Consider the following 13,948-nt stretch of genomic DNA (forward strand, 5'->3'; position numbering starts at 1 on the left):
ATACAACTACATATACATAAGCCTCCAACCGGGCATGTCTGAAGCCGAGGTCACGCCCAAGCGGCAGAAGGGCCTGGACGGCACGCCCAAGCCGTCACTAGCTCAACCCGCCCCTGCGCAACCCGCCCCTGCGCAACCCGCCAAGCCGGTCAAGCAGGCCAAGCCAACCAAGGGCAAGGCCGCCAAGGCTCGCAAGGCCGCCAAGGGCCGCGGAGTCAAGCACAAGGTGGTCTACGAGCGCATCAACTACCTCGTCCAGGCCGCGGTGGCAGTCGTCGAGCTCTCACCCGATCTGGCGCGCCACTACGTGGGCAACATCCGCGAGCTCGCCCGCCGTCTCGTTCTCCGCTTAGACAGATCCATCTCGCGCCAGCTCTGCAAGGGCTGCGATATCATCCTCGTTCCACACATCTCGGCCAAGGTCCGCATCAAGGCCAAGCTCGTGACGACAACTTGCCTCTCCTGCGGCCAATCCTCGTCGCACTCGGGCATCACCTTTGCCACATCCGATCCCTCGCCGTAGTCGCCCGCCCTGTCCTGCTCCACTCCCCCACGGCGCAAGCAACCGCGCTGTCAACGCACTTGCCCCGCCCCACCAAGCATGTCAAGCACCAGATCAACCACGCCATGACCTCGCATGACCACAGAGCCAGTGCCAGTGCGAGTGCCAGTGCGAGTGCCACCCCACTCGAGCCCCACCACCATGGGCACAACTTGGTCTACGCAATGGGAGCAGTACTCAGTGGGAATGAAGGCCTTGGTTGTAGCCTCTGCCATGTACATAGTCTACTGGTGTACGTACTAGCCCCTCCCCTCTCCGCCCGCCTCTCTCCTCCTGCACCGCACTGGCCCCACTCACCCCCCCCCATCCTGTTGCAGTCTACGCCGCCTGGCATGCAGCCAAAGAGTACTACGGAATCCAAGTGCGGCTGCGGGAGATGCTAGAGTCGCCGGTACTGGTGGGAGGCGACGGTCCGTGGCGTGGCAAGTCCATCGCTGTTGTCCTCAATCCAGTCTCAGGCGCAGGGACGGCCGAAGCCGTCTTTGACTCACTGGTCGTGCCGCTGATGACCATGGCCGGTGTAGAGCACTCGCTGATGACCACACGTGCTGCTTCTGATATGACCAGAGTCATTGCCGAGGTCAACTGGGAGAACTTTGATGCGCTAATGGTCTGCGGCGGTGACGGGACATTCAACGAGGCCATTAACGCGCTACGCGAGCTTGCGCCGGGGCTGGAGACCAAACTTCCACTGATGCTTCTTCCCATGGGCACCTCGAACGGCCTTGTGCGGTCGCATGGCGATGCAAGCGTTCTTGAGGCCGCCTTCCGCGCTCTCACCTCACTCCCGCTTCCCACTGACGCATGGGACGTCCGCATCGTGCCGTTTGCGCCGGGCGCTGAGCCCGTCGACCGCATCGACGCCTTTATGATGTCGTGGGCCATGGTCGCCGAGCACGACGACTACCAGGAGCGCAAGTTCCGCTGGATGGGTCCGACCCTGGCGTCGCTCGCTGCTCCGCTTGTCACCATCGCTGGCATGCGCCACTACGAGGGCACCATCTCGTTTCTTCCAGCCCCTGCCGCCCATGCCCGCGCTGTCGCCGCCGGCCACGACTACTACGTCGATCCGGCGACGCTGCCAGCGGTCGCACCGCCCGAGTGGCATCGCCTCCATGCCGATTCTCCCCCCGACTCTGACGCCCAAGCAACCTGGCGGACCATCCCAACCCCGGTTGTCCTCTGCACCGCCGTCAACGTGGCGTGGCAGGCGGCCGACATTCAGTTCTCGCCGGGCGCAGTTGCTGACGACGGCGCCCTCGATGTCTGCATCCTCGGAAGCGGCGCCTCGCGCCTCGGCGCCCTCCGCATCTTCATCTCCATCGAATCCGGACGTCATGTCACCTATCCGCACACCCTCTTTGCCAAGGCCAGTGCGCTCCACATCGTCCCAGCCTCTCCCTCCCGTCTCTCGCTCTCAGGCGAGACGCTCCCCTTTGGCGAGATCCGCATCGTTGTCCGTCCCAGCCATCTCCACATGGTCCGCTAGCAGCATCAGACGAACCGCCCTCCACAGATCACAGACTACTGGCCTTTGACAACACACACACAGAATCCCAATCATCGGCTGTTCGCAGGTCACAGCGCGCCTGTCCGACCACCAACCACCACCACCTACCACCAACCCACCCACACTCCACCACCACGACCACACATACACACACATCCACACACACAACACACACACACACACACACACCATGACCGACAGACAGGACAAAGTCACCCGGACCAACGAGCTTCTGGCATACCTACAAGGCCCAGGCGAGCGGCTCGGCCCTGCACCCTGCCGCCCTGCGCTGTTTCCAGGCACAAGCGAGGGAGGACGACGACATGGCAAGGACGACGACAACGACTGCGACTCCGAGTTGGACTCGGACTCGGTGGAGGTTGATCTGGGCTTTGCTTCGTCGTCGGTGGGCGACTCGTCGGGCGATGCGGGGATGAGCAGGTGCTCGTCCGGGCACAGGGTCACCTTTGCTGCAGATGTCGACGAGTACTCGGCTTCGCACAGGCCCATGCGGAGGTGGGAAAGCCAGGCACCGGCCGGATCTCTCATGGCTGATGCTGTGCCAAGTCCTGCCACGCTCTCCGCCAAGTACGAGAGCCGGAAGAATCCCGCAGGCCTCCGCCGGATGGCCCAATCGCTGCCGACTCTCGCCCTCGACGGCGATGCCTATGCACCGTCAGCAGCAGGGAGCGACTTTGCCGCCTTTGTCTACCATCCAGATCGGACTCCGCCGGTTTCGAGCCTGCCGGTCCTCGGCCGCGAGTGGCGCGGGGCTGTAGCCGACATGCTCGGCCACGATCACGAATCGGTCTCGCAGACCATCATCGATCCTCTACCCGACGCATGGATCAACTCGTACCTCAAGCAACTTGCCGTCCACCCGCCGCTTCCGCACATGCTTCCGCGCCGCCCGCCTCCGACACCCAAGGGCGTCGTGCAGAGCTAACCCACGTCGCTGGCATCGGTGGCGCGGGTGGCGGGCCGCCAGCGGGCCGCCAGCCACCACTGCAGGATAAAGCCGTCAGCCGAGCGCAAGGACAAGCTGGACGTCAGGGACACACTTGTCCCTCCTCTGGTGCTCTTGCCCCTCAGCCCCCCCTCCTTCACACTACTTATCACACACCATGGACCAGCACGCGCCCTGCATTCACTGCGGCAAGTCAGACACGCCCCTGTGGCGCCGGGTACGTCCGGGGTGATCACGATCAAGCCGGTGGTTTGATCACGAAGCCTTGATCACCGCCGATCCAGCCAGCGGCCGGCCGCCGGCAAGTGCGACCTTTCCTGAACTCACCAACGGCGCGCGCGGACTTGCTCGGGCATGGGAATGCGGATGGAGTACAGGGTCCCGACGGCGAGCAGTCGCTTTGTAACTCGTGCGGCGTCCACTACATGCGCCACAAGACGCTGGAGAACAAGTCGGCGTCGCCGTCGTCGGGCGGCTCGGCCTCACACTCGGGCCGCAAGGGCCCAAAGTCGCGGGTGGGCAAGGCCGGCTCGACCCGGACGTCGACAGCTTCGACCAAGAACCGCAAGCGCAAGATCGACGACCTTGGTGAGATCATTGTTTCCAAGCGCCGCTCCGCTCGCGCCAAGGCCGGCGATGACGATGACGTCTCCACTTCAAAGTCCAAGACGCCCAAGGGCAAGAAAGGTAAGAAGGTCCGCAAGCTCGCCGTCCTCGACGACGACGAGGTCATCGAGTACGATGCCTTTGCCTTTTTGCAGGACTTTCTCTCGCTCCTCACCGATGGCGAGAACGAGGAAGTTGCTGAGGCTTTCCTCTCCCACCTCGACTACATGGACGTCGCTGATCTCGTCCGCACTGGCGAGGGTCTGCAGGTCATGTCCAACGCCATCGTCGACCAGCTTGCCGCCCGCGCCTCTGCCCAGCAGTAGTACCCGCTAGCTGCACTCCTCCATTGAATCATAACTTGATCCTGCCCCCGCTCTGTGACGACTCGACGCGCTCACCGTCCGCCTGCCGCCACACACACACACACACACCACCCCACACCCCTCCCCCACCCCTCCACCCCACCCCAAAACACACACATGCACACATGCTTCACCCTCCTCGCTCTTCTCTTTCTCCTCGCTTGCCTCACCTCGGTCACCCTCTGCCAACGGGTGCACGTGTGGCATACTGAGCTCGACGCCGTCACCCTGCCGCTGCCGCCTTCTGTCGCCGCTGCCGCCGCTGCTGCTGCCGGCACCGATGCTCAGCGCAAGCTCCCTAGTGCATCCCCACCGCCACCACCACCACCACCCAGTCTCTCGGCATGGCACGCCCTTCCGTCGCGGTCCTCGCCGCTAGACGCACTAGATCCTGAGGCCGAGGCCCTCGTTCATGATGTAGTGGCTGGTCGATGGCCTTGGCGCGAGCCCGACTCGCTCCCTGAGTCGGCCCTCGCGCATCCGATCCGCCCGCTGACCCTCACTTCGCTCGTCCATCCCATCAACGTCTCGACAAGCTTTAAGGGCGCGTGGCACCCGGTCCCACGCATGGCGGCTTCGGGCGACGCCGACGATCGCTCCGCCCGCCTCAAGGCTGCCGCCCTGCCGCTGGTCCTCGACGATGGGGGATACATGGCCGGCTGGCTCGCCTCTCTCGCCCACTCAGCAGACGGCACCATCCGAGTCCACGGTGTTCTCTCGCTCCTTGCCTCGTCGCACCTCGGCGCGTCCGGCGAGGTCTATCTCGTGTCGGGCTTGATCGACCCCAAGAGCCACAGTCTCAGTCTCACGCTCACCCCGCCACATGAGCACGCTCCGCTGGCATTTGAGCCCGTACTTGTTTCGGACAACGCCACCTTTGCCGCCGGTGCTGTACTACCGGCCGCGGTGCACGACTTGGACACCATGGCCGCCCGCGCCCGGTTTTGGCTTGGTGCAAGCTCCGCCCCGCCGTCTCACCGCGTCGGACTCGACCTCCTCAATTTGCGCCCTGCCCCGCGATCGATGTGCTCGTGGCAGCTTACGGCTCAGGTCCATGAAAGCCTTAACGAGGCTGCACTCGCGCGGCAGGCCGCCGACGTCTCACGCCCGCTCCGTGGACCGCCGACGGCCGGTGACGTCGCCGCGCTTCCGACGTCGCTGATCGGTACTGCTGCAGCCGACGCCACTGGCTCGCCGGCGCCGCGCCACGTCGATGAGGTTCACGTCGTCCTCACCAACGGCGTGCTCAAGTCGGCCAAGTGTGGGCTAACGCTCAAGTTTGAGCTGGCCTCGGTTGACCCGTACGAGTTTGAGCGCAAAACCATGTGGTACCTGGTCATGCTGGCCGCCACCGCCGTGGCGCAGCTCGCCGCGTTTGTGATCCAGCTCGAACACTCGCGGGCGCACCCAGTCCTGGCCAACGTCTCGATGCTCGCCATCGGTGCACTCTCGGTTGTTGACTGCTACCTCTGCCTTCTGCACTTTTCCGGTCTCTCGTCAGCGCGTCTGGCTCCGTCGTTTGCCATCGCCGCCTTTGTCAAGTTTGTCCTCTCGTTTGTCTACGAGATGCGGTACGTGTTTGCAGTGTGGCGGGCGCGAAACGCAGGTGACTGGGCGGCTGGCTGGCTCGCTGTCCGCGTCCGCATCTGCAGGCTGTACTCGTGGTACTACGTCGCCCTCCTCATCGGCATCACCGCCATGTACCAATTTGACGGCCACTGGCCGTGGTTCTCACTCCTTGTCCACGCCTACTGGATCCCACAGATTGTGACCAACGCCCAGCGCGACACCGCCAATGCGCTCGCCCCCGTCTTTGTTCTCGGCACCTCGGCCTCGCGCCTCATTATTCCGGCGTACATGCAGCTCTGTCCGACCAATGTCTTCCACACCCCGCCGACTCCAGGCGCCTTTACCGCCCTCACGCTCCTCGTCGCTGGCCAAGTCATCATTCTCCTCGCCCAGGCCCGCCTTGGCCCGCGGTTCTTTGTACCTGCCGCCTGGCTCGATCCGCCGCACAACTACCATCCACCGCCAGCCGTCATCCTCGCCGACTCGGCCGGCGAGCAGCCGACATGTACCATTTGCATGGAGCGCGTCGACCTCGACCCTCCGCCTCCCGGGCGATCCCGCACCGAGCTCTGGATGCACACCCCGTGCAAGCACACCTTCCACACCCTCTGCCTCATCCAGTGGATGGACATCCGCCTCGAATGTCCCGTCTGCCGCGCCCCGCTCCCACACCTCGCCCACGCCTCCCAGCAAGCCGCCGCCGCACTCCGTGCCCAAGCCGCAGAGCCGTGAATGTTTCGTATCGCCAGCCGTAATCTCCCCTCGTGCCCACCAGCCTCGTCCAAATGTCCCAACTCCTCCAGCCACCGGCACCCCACTCACCCAACCGACCACTCCACACCTCATGCTCTCAGAAGAGCTGCGCCGCCTCAAGCGAGTCATCAAGGACTGGGAGTACAGCTTCTTTGCAGAGCATGAGCGTACACCCAGTGTTGCTGACATCCGCGCCAATAGGGCCATGGGTACGCACATACCCCCGCCCCCTTGCCCCTGCCCCCCCTGCCCCGCCCTGTCGTGGAATCTACCCCTCCACACCACAGTCTGCCACCCCCCCCACACACACACACACCCACCCATCCCCTTCCCTCCAACCCACACTCACACTCACACACATACACACAGCGGACAAGTACAAGATGTACAAGAGACTCAAGCGCAAGCTGGAGCCCAGAAGGGACAAGAATCGTGCGGCAGAGCCTTCGCTTGCCCTCCAGCCGTCAACGGCGCCGCTGCCTATGAATGGCTCGCCGAGAAAGTCGGTGCTGGCTGCACATTCGGCAAGGGTGGAGGACAAGTCAAGGGGGACTAGCCATGCCATGGAGGATCGTCAGGCTTCAATGGGTATGGGTTTGGTCGAGTTCATGCCATCCATGCCCATGCCCAAGAGACTCGGTCGCACCCTCTCGTCCTCCAATCTCGCCGCTTCGCGGGCTGCTCATCTGCCGCAGCCACAGGCCCTCGCTCCGCTGGCTGCATCGCTGGCTGCGTCGCGGGCAAGGACCCTGGCTCCGCAGCCAGAGATTCCCCAGCCGCATCGGGTCCGAGCCGCCATCGAGTCCGAGGCTGGGCCTGAGCCAGGGCCTGAGCCACTGCCTGAGCTCGAACTCGCTGGTCCTGCTCATCCGCCGCTCGCCTCACCTGTTCCGCGCCCAGCCTCGTGTCTCGCGGCGCCCGAGCCCAACAGCGTCCAGTTGCCGCCGCCATCGGTCATGGTCCCGCGGCCAGAGTCTGCTCCATTCACCATCATCCGGACCACGCGCTCGTTGTCGGCGTCGTCGTGGGACTCGGGCTCGCTGTTGGCACGCTCGCGATCACGCGATTCACTCTCGGCCTTTGCCGTCGGCCTCGGCGACTCGAAGACTGAAAGGAGTACAGCGGCGACAGCTCCCGGAGCTGCGCTCTCGCGGCCGCCGTCGACGGTACCGCTCAAGTCGCTTGCAGAGTCGCTCCGCGATGTCACCGAGCGGCGCAACAATCCCGAGGCAGCGTCGCCGGGCATGGACTCGGCGCTCTTTGAGTACGACTCGATCCAGCTCATGTATGCAGCTGGTGGTGCGCATGTAAGCGCTGGCTCTGCTCCCAGCAGCCGCCACTATGGCCGCGAGGGTCGCAAGCGCAATGCCAGGTCGCGCGGCCTGCGTCGCGCTCGCGAGCTGCGCGGTGCCAAAGCTAAGGCTCCGGCCAAGAAGGCCAAAGCTTCGGGCAAGTCCAAGGCCCAGCCAACTCCTGCGGTGGCCAGCCGACAGGCTTCCGACTCTGAATCGGCATCGACGGCCTCTGTTGGCGTCGCCGACATGGAGTGCTCAGCGTCCTCGGACGCAGTGCCAGGTCTGCCGGTCGCTGAGGCTGCGCCAGTGGCGGGTGTCCCCGTCCGACGCCCGATTGTGCCGCGTCCGTCGTCACGGGTTGGCCGCATGCGCAATAAGATGGGCCAGGACGTCGGAGAGGCCGCTGAGGCCGCCGGCGTCGCCAAGACCGCTGCATCTCCCCCGGCCAAAGCGACCAAGTCCAAGTCCAAGCCCAAGCTCAAGCCCAAGCCCAAATCGGTGGCTGCTTCGTCGTCGGCGAACCAGCGCAAACGCAAGCGGTCTGCAGCACGCCGCGCCAATGGCGATGACGACGACGACGTGTATGCGCCGCAAGCCAAGCGCAAGTCAGGCTTTGCCAAGGTCCGCAAGGACATCTCCAAGCCGACCGGGCCCAAATCGGTTTCCAGCAACTTTGTGGCGATGAAGCTGAACAAGCCCGGCGAGCGGCGCGGCGTGCGCAAGGCGCGCGGCCGTGGCGTGAGCAAGGCGCGGACGGCACAGGCTGTGGCCGAAGCCGCCTCGGCGGCACTCGGCGGCGACGACGCCATGCAGGCATTCGACTCGGCCGTCGCCGATGCGATCGGCAACCTCGACTCGGTGGTGGACGAAGACGCTGACGCCGAGACCAGCACTGATGCCAGCACCAGGGGAGCACCGTCTACGTCTACGGCCGCGACCCAAGTTGTGCGCGGGCCGGCGGCGTTCCACGACGACGACAGCCATCCGTATGCGGGTGGCATGACGGCGCGCGCACGCGGCGTAGTCGCTGGTTTCCGTGCCGGGCAGCTGAGCCTGGAAGACGTGGCGACGAGCCTGTTTGGCTTTGAGGGTTTCCGGCCGGGCCAGCGCGAAGCGGTCGAACGGGTTCTTGGCGGAAAGTCGACGCTTGTTGTCCTGCCGACGGGCTCGGGCAAGTCTAGCATCTACCAGCTGCCGGCGTTCCTAGTGGACGGCGTGGTGCTTGTGGTCACGCCGCTGGTGTCGCTCATGGCGGACCAGCTGAGCAACTTGCCGCCGGACCTCATTGGGGCGACCATCAACTCGACGCAGTCGTATGAGATGCGCAAGACGATCGAGGCCGAGCTGAAGGCCGGGCGGATCTCGATCCTCTTTGTCTCGCCGGAGCTGCTGGAGACCAAGCGGTTCCGCAAAGTTCTCGCCGAGATATCTGTGGCGTTTGTGGCCATCGACGAGGCGCACTGCGTCTCCGAGTGGTCACACAACTTCCGCCCAGCGTACCTGCGTCTGCATCAGACGCTCGCCAGTGAGTTTGGAGTGACAACGTTCCTCGGCCTGACCGCAACGGCGACGGCGGCAACGGTCGACGCCATTGTTGACTCGCTCAGCCTGGATCGCAACGGCGACCCCGGGTGCGTGATCTCGAGCGGGCGGGTGCCTTCCAATCTCCAGCTCTCGGCGTCGGTCTCGGTCATGCAGGACCTGTCGCGCGTCGACGAGCTCGCGGCGCTGCTCAAGACCGAGCCGTTTGCGGGCCTCGACTCGATCATTGTGTACTGTGGGAAGCGGCGGACGACTGAAGAGGTTGCGGCGCGGCTCAACTCGGACTCGATCTCTGCCGAATGCTACCATGCCGGCATGGAGGCCAAGGCGCGAGCGCGTGTCCAGCGCGCATTCATGCTCGGGCGGGTGCGGATTATGGTGGCCACGGTGGCCTTTGGCATGGGCGTCAACAAGGCCGACGTCCGCGCCATCATCCACTACAACATGCCGCGGTCGATCGAGAACTACGTGCAGGAGATTGGACGCGGCGGGCGCGATGGCAAGCCGTGCTACTGCCACGTCTTTCTCCACGACTCGGACTACATCATGTCGCGCTCGTTTGCTTATGCCGACTCGGTCGATCCATACTCGCTGCGCGCGCTGCTGCGCCACTTGTTTGGCCTCACGCGCTCGGGCAAGCCGACAGCTGGCGCAGGACGGGGCCCTGCCACCAAGCTGGTCTCCCTCAAGGATCTGCCGCGCGAGATGGACGTCAAGTCGGGTGTCATTGCCACTGTCCTGGCGTACCTCTCGCTGCCTGCGCCGTGCGGAGTGGCGCCGCGCCCGCTCATCGCCCTCGAGCCTGGCTGCCACAAGTCGGCCAAGGTGTGGATCAAGGGCAACGTGAAGCGGTCGAGCCTGGCCGCAGCGTCGACGCGGCAAGCAGTGCGCAAGGCCCACGCCCCTGGTGCGATGACCAACGCCTTTCTCGACGAGCTCAATGGCGAGGTAGATGCGGTGACGGCGGCGTCTCTGGTCGACGCGAGCTCCGGTGAGTCGAAACACGCCCCGCTCATCCGGGCCATTCTCGGACGCGACACGGCTGACAGCTCCAAGTGGGTGTACAACGTTGACCTGGAGCAGATCGCAAGCTCGCTCGGGCGCGAGCCGACTGAGGTCTCGGGCATGCTTTTTGCGGCGTCGATGTCGCGGCAGCTCAAGTATGAGCTGAGCGACTGGTGCTCAGCGTACCGAGTGCTGGAAACGCCAACAGACGTGGCGGCACTGGCGGGCGACCTGGCAGCGATGTTGGCGCGGCTGGAGGCGGCGCAGCTGAACCAACTCAACGCCATCCGACGCGCGCTGGAGACGTTTGTGGCCGACTCGGACGAGGCGGCGCTGCGGACGACCATGACGCAGTACTTTGCCTCGCGGCAGAAGCCTTCGACGAACGCAGGTGTGCTCCTCCCGCGGCTGCAACTCGAGCAGCGGAAGGATTCTGCACACGTCCGCGCCGACATCAAGGTCTTTCTCCGCACGCTGGATGGGCCGATCTCAGCCCGGGCCGTGGCGCGCATCCTGCACGGCATTCCGTCGCCGGCGTATCCGGTCTACGAGTGGTCGAACAACCACTTTTGGGGCCGGCACATTAACGTCGAGTTCAGCGAGCTGATGAAGGCCGCACGGGCGGTGATCCGCGACATGCTGGCCGACTAGGCTGAGGGAGTTAAAGAGCAGATATGTCCATTCATTCCAGCAGATACAATGTTCATGGCTAGCTAGTTGGCGGCCGCACCCACCACGGCTACCGGCGCACGGTCGTGAGGGTAGTCGCCGAGCGAGCGTGCACGCGGGCGAAAGTGCGGCGTCTGCTGGCGGTGGCGGTCGAGCTTGGAGGCAACGATGCGGGCGACGTTAAGCTTGCGATTGCGACGACGAGTCCACTCGGCGCGAGTCCGTGGCTTGGCCTGCGGGGCGGTTGGCACCATGAGATGAGGCGGCGGCCCGCCGCCGGCGAGCAGCAGGGCCCGGGCGCGAGCCGCGGGCGATCCCGCCGCCGGGTCCACTCCAGCCCTTGCTGGGCGGCTCCGGGAAGCTTTGGGCGTACGCGAGAGACCCTTGGCCTTGGACTTGGTGGCCTTGGCCTTGGCTTTGGAAGCCTTGGCTTTGGCGGCCTTGGCATTGGCCTTAGCCTTGGGGCGCGCGCTCCGACCGCCAGCTTTGCGCTTGGTCTTGCGGCGGGAGCGCGAGCCCTTGGCCGGCGACGCCGGACACGTTGTCGAGGCCTGTGAAGCTGCGACGCCAGCCGCAGCCATCGACGCTGACGCCATCGAGGCGTAGACCATGAGCGGGTGCATGGCGGCGAGCGGGACCGCCGGCGAACGGAGGAACGGTGAGTTTGCGGCCACAGGGTTGCATGTCCGCACCGGCGGAGTGTGGACGGCATGGAACGGCTCGGCCTCGAGGGTGCGTGCAAACTGGGCAGCCGGCGCGACAGACGGCGAGGGCGCCGTGGCAGGCACCGCCGGTGGTAGCGGGAGGTGCGGCGACGACGGGCGCTCGACGAGCGAGGCATGCGGCGGAGGCTGACGCTGCGGCAGGGCATACGTCAGATCCGGCGCGCCAGGCTCGCGCGAGAGGGCCAGAATGTCCTCAACCGAAGCCGTGCGCGAAGCGCGAGTCGGCCGGAGAATACGGGCCAGCTCGGACGACGGCCCGGTGTCACCGTCCATGACCTGATCCAGGTCAGGAGGTGGCGAAGCGGTGGCAAGCCCCATCTGGTGGTGTCCCTGGGCCGAGGCGAGACCGACATGTCCCGGGACCATGGGGTACATCGGTGCCGGAAGTATGGGAGCAGAGTGTAGCGGGTTCGGAGGCGATGCCGACGAAGTCGAGGTTGAGGAAGACGACGACGACGAGTGAGCGGCACCGTTCCGAACGGTGGCAGGGACAAGAGCCATTGGCATGCGCGAGGCCGGTGAGATCATGTGTGGAGGCGGACGTGCGTGGGCGGCAGTGGGCGGAGCCGGATGTGGGAGGCGAACGTGTTGGTTGGTGGAAGACGACCTCGGACGAGGTGGTGTTCCTGAGGTGGCGGTGGCGGTGGTGGTGGTGGTGGCGGCGGCGGTGGTGTTGGTAGTGTGCGGGTGAGAGCCAGGAACATGACGGAAGGCCGGGAAGACAACAGAGGGAGGCTCCGGAGCAAAGAGCGAGGGTGAGGGCTTGATGGCTTTGACAGGTCTTGGTGCTACCACCTGTGGCGTCTCCATTCCCAACCGGTAGGTGCAATGGCCCGGTGGTGCCCTATGGAAGGAGGGGGTGAGGGGAGGGGGGGGGGGGGGGTGAGAGTGAGGTGCCAATGTCAATTCTTCAAATGGCTCAGTGTGCTACCGGTCACATGCCAGCGCACCAGTCAGCGTGGGTCGCATGCTACTGAGTTGCGGAACAGCAGCAGCCTGACACGTGGGCTCGGTCACATCGCCAGAGGGGCGGGCCTCCAGCACAATCAAATCAAATTCAACACGATGCTGTGTGAGAAGAGGGGAAGAAGGGGGGGAGAGGGGAAGGGAAGGGAAGGGGAGTGGAGGAGATGGGGTTTAAAACGTCGGCAAGTGCGGCGATGCAGAGCGCGATACATGACGGTTGACGCGCGGGGGATTGCGGCAGATCATGAGATGCGGGATGTTGTCGCTACAGGTGCGCACGTGGGTGGGTGTGGAAGTGCTGTTCTACGGGCGTGGGTTGCCGGGTGGGTTCGAGCTGCGGTAGGGGCGGACAAAGTCGGCAAGATCGGCCCGGAAGACGACGGCAGCGGTGAGAAGGAAGAGAAAGAGGAGGACAGCAATCCACTGGTTAAGGCCGCGGGCGGTCGACTGCATGGCCTTGATCTGGCGGCGGACATCACGTTCGCGCTCCTTGCGTGCGACCCGCTCCCAAGGCTGCTCCCAAGAGCCGTCAGACTTGCGCCGGGCGCGGCGTGACGGGCGGCCGGCGGCATCAGCGCCGAGAGCAGCAAGAGGGGGAGGTGGCGGCTGTGCGGCCGAGGCAGCGGCGGCGGTAGGGGGGGGTGTCGGCGGCAGGATTGGTGCAGGGGCCTGAGCGGGGGTGGCGGACGACGGTGGCGGAGGTGGAGAAGTCGGACCATCGGCGGGGGCAGGTGCTGGGGCCGGTGCGGGTGCTGGGGCCGGTGCGGAAGAAGGCTCAACAGGACCATCGGTGGACGAAGCAGCGGCCTCGACGGCCTCCATCTCTTCTAGAAGATCTGCGTTTGCACGGCCACAGTCCTTGCAGACGTAGGCGAGCGAGGCGGCCGCCATGTCGCGGCGACGATCGTCGGGATACTCGAGAGCACCGACGGCGCCCTCTGCCTTTGTGGGCATAAAGGCGATGAGAGCCATTAGCATGGTCTCGACGCTCCATGATGGTTGCCACGACTCTGGATGGTAACCCGAGTTTGAGAGGCAGATCTTGACGTTTGTGGCAAAGCGGCCCGAGGGGGTGAGGAAGACAAAGTCGGGCGGCTTCATGGGAAACTGCGGCGGAAAGTAGATGCGGCCGTGGTAGACGCCGCCGTCAAAGGCGGTGCCCTCGGGCCCACGGATGGAAAAGTGCCACTCGAAGAGCGAATCGCCCAGTGGATAGGCCACCAGCCGGGGATTGGGTCGCGTCTGGAGGCCACGCAGCTCTGCCAGCAGCCGCCGAATGGCCGGGTTCTTCATGTTCATGTCTGTCTCGGCCCGCCCGCTGCCTGTCGCCTCGGCCATGGTGGAGTTTGACCGGTGTGGAGGTTATGCGGGGGCGGGGGGGGGGGGGGGTGGGGGTGGGTGTGGTGGTGGTGGT

General features: G+C 65.1%; 8 protein-coding genes across 8 annotated transcripts; 6 read left to right on the plus strand and 2 right to left on the minus strand.

Annotated features, from left to right (window-relative positions):
- Positions 1 to 34: 34 nt before the first annotated feature.
- AMSG_04853 (ribonuclease P protein subunit p21) lies at positions 35 to 754 on the plus strand (the record flags this gene model as incomplete). The annotated part of the gene is made up of 1 exon (XM_013903067.1): positions 35 to 754. The coding sequence occupies one exon, from the start codon at positions 35 to 37 to the stop codon at positions 521 to 523; it is 489 nt and encodes a 162-aa protein (XP_013758521.1). The 3' UTR covers positions 524 to 754.
- A 21-nt stretch (positions 755 to 775) lies between these two features.
- Positions 776 to 2,051, plus strand: AMSG_04854 (uncharacterized protein; the record flags this gene model as incomplete). Its single annotated transcript, XM_013903068.1, has 2 exons — positions 776 to 794; positions 880 to 2,051. The coding sequence occupies 2 exons, from the start codon at positions 776 to 778 to the stop codon at positions 2,049 to 2,051; spliced, it is 1,191 nt and encodes a 396-aa protein (XP_013758522.1).
- Positions 2,052 to 2,196: 145 nt separating this feature from the next.
- Positions 2,197 to 3,066, plus strand: AMSG_04855 (uncharacterized protein). The gene has a single exon (XM_013903069.1). It carries the CDS (start codon positions 2,263 to 2,265, stop codon positions 3,016 to 3,018), a length of 756 nt encoding a protein of 251 aa, XP_013758523.1. The 5' UTR covers positions 2,197 to 2,262; the 3' UTR covers positions 3,019 to 3,066.
- A 76-nt stretch (positions 3,067 to 3,142) lies between these two features.
- On the plus strand, positions 3,143 to 4,015 carry AMSG_04856 (uncharacterized protein). Its single transcript, XM_013903070.1, has 2 exons — positions 3,143 to 3,256; positions 3,417 to 4,015. Exons 1-2 carry the CDS (start codon positions 3,197 to 3,199, stop codon positions 3,969 to 3,971), a joined length of 615 nt encoding a protein of 204 aa, XP_013758524.1. The 5' UTR covers positions 3,143 to 3,196; the 3' UTR covers positions 3,972 to 4,015.
- A 102-nt stretch (positions 4,016 to 4,117) lies between these two features.
- AMSG_04857 (uncharacterized protein) lies at positions 4,118 to 6,311 on the plus strand (the record flags this gene model as incomplete). The annotated part of the gene is made up of 2 exons (XM_013903071.1): positions 4,118 to 4,311; positions 4,390 to 6,311. The coding sequence occupies exons 1-2, from the start codon at positions 4,128 to 4,130 to the stop codon at positions 6,309 to 6,311; spliced, it is 2,106 nt and encodes a 701-aa protein (XP_013758525.1). The 5' UTR covers positions 4,118 to 4,127.
- Positions 6,312 to 6,423: 112 nt separating this feature from the next.
- Positions 6,424 to 10,855, plus strand: AMSG_04858 (helicase; the record flags this gene model as incomplete). The annotated part of the gene is made up of 3 exons (XM_013903072.1): positions 6,424 to 6,541; positions 6,702 to 6,838; positions 7,034 to 10,855. The coding sequence occupies 3 exons, from the start codon at positions 6,424 to 6,426 to the stop codon at positions 10,823 to 10,825; spliced, it is 4,047 nt and encodes a 1,348-aa protein (XP_013758526.1). The 3' UTR covers positions 10,826 to 10,855.
- On the minus strand, positions 10,841 to 12,439 carry AMSG_04859 (uncharacterized protein). The gene has a single exon (XM_013903073.1). It carries the CDS (start codon positions 12,376 to 12,378, stop codon positions 10,888 to 10,890), a length of 1,491 nt encoding a protein of 496 aa, XP_013758527.1. The 5' UTR covers positions 12,379 to 12,439; the 3' UTR covers positions 10,841 to 10,887.
- A 397-nt stretch (positions 12,440 to 12,836) lies between these two features.
- On the minus strand, positions 12,837 to 13,872 carry AMSG_04860 (ubiquitin-conjugating enzyme E2 J1; the record flags this gene model as incomplete). The annotated part of the gene is made up of 2 exons (XM_013903074.1): positions 12,837 to 13,068; positions 13,315 to 13,872. 2 exons carry the CDS (start codon positions 13,870 to 13,872, stop codon positions 12,838 to 12,840), a joined length of 789 nt encoding a protein of 262 aa, XP_013758528.1. The 3' UTR covers position 12,837.
- Positions 13,873 to 13,948: the final 76 nt, after the last annotated feature.

Source organism: Thecamonas trahens, assembly GCF_000142905.1.
Source record: "Thecamonas trahens ATCC 50062 unplaced genomic scaffold supercont1.19, whole genome shotgun sequence".
In the NCBI taxonomy this organism is placed as follows: domain Eukaryota; order Apusomonadida; family Apusomonadidae; genus Thecamonas; species Thecamonas trahens.

Coding starts and splice junctions, on each gene's coding strand:
- AMSG_04855 (XM_013903069.1), top strand. CDS start 2,263: ATGACCGACAGACAGGACAAAGTCACCCGGACCAACGAGCTTCTGGCA.
- AMSG_04856 (XM_013903070.1), top strand. CDS start 3,197: ATGGACCAGCACGCGCCCTGCATTCACTGCGGCAAGTCAGACACGCCC. Junction 3,257..3,416: donor ACACGCCCCTGTGGCGCCGG/GTACGTCCGGGG, acceptor GATGGAGTACAG/GGTCCCGACGGCGAGCAGTC.
- AMSG_04859 (XM_013903073.1), bottom strand. CDS start 12,378: ATGGAGACGCCACAGGTGGTAGCACCAAGACCTGTCAAAGCCATCAAG.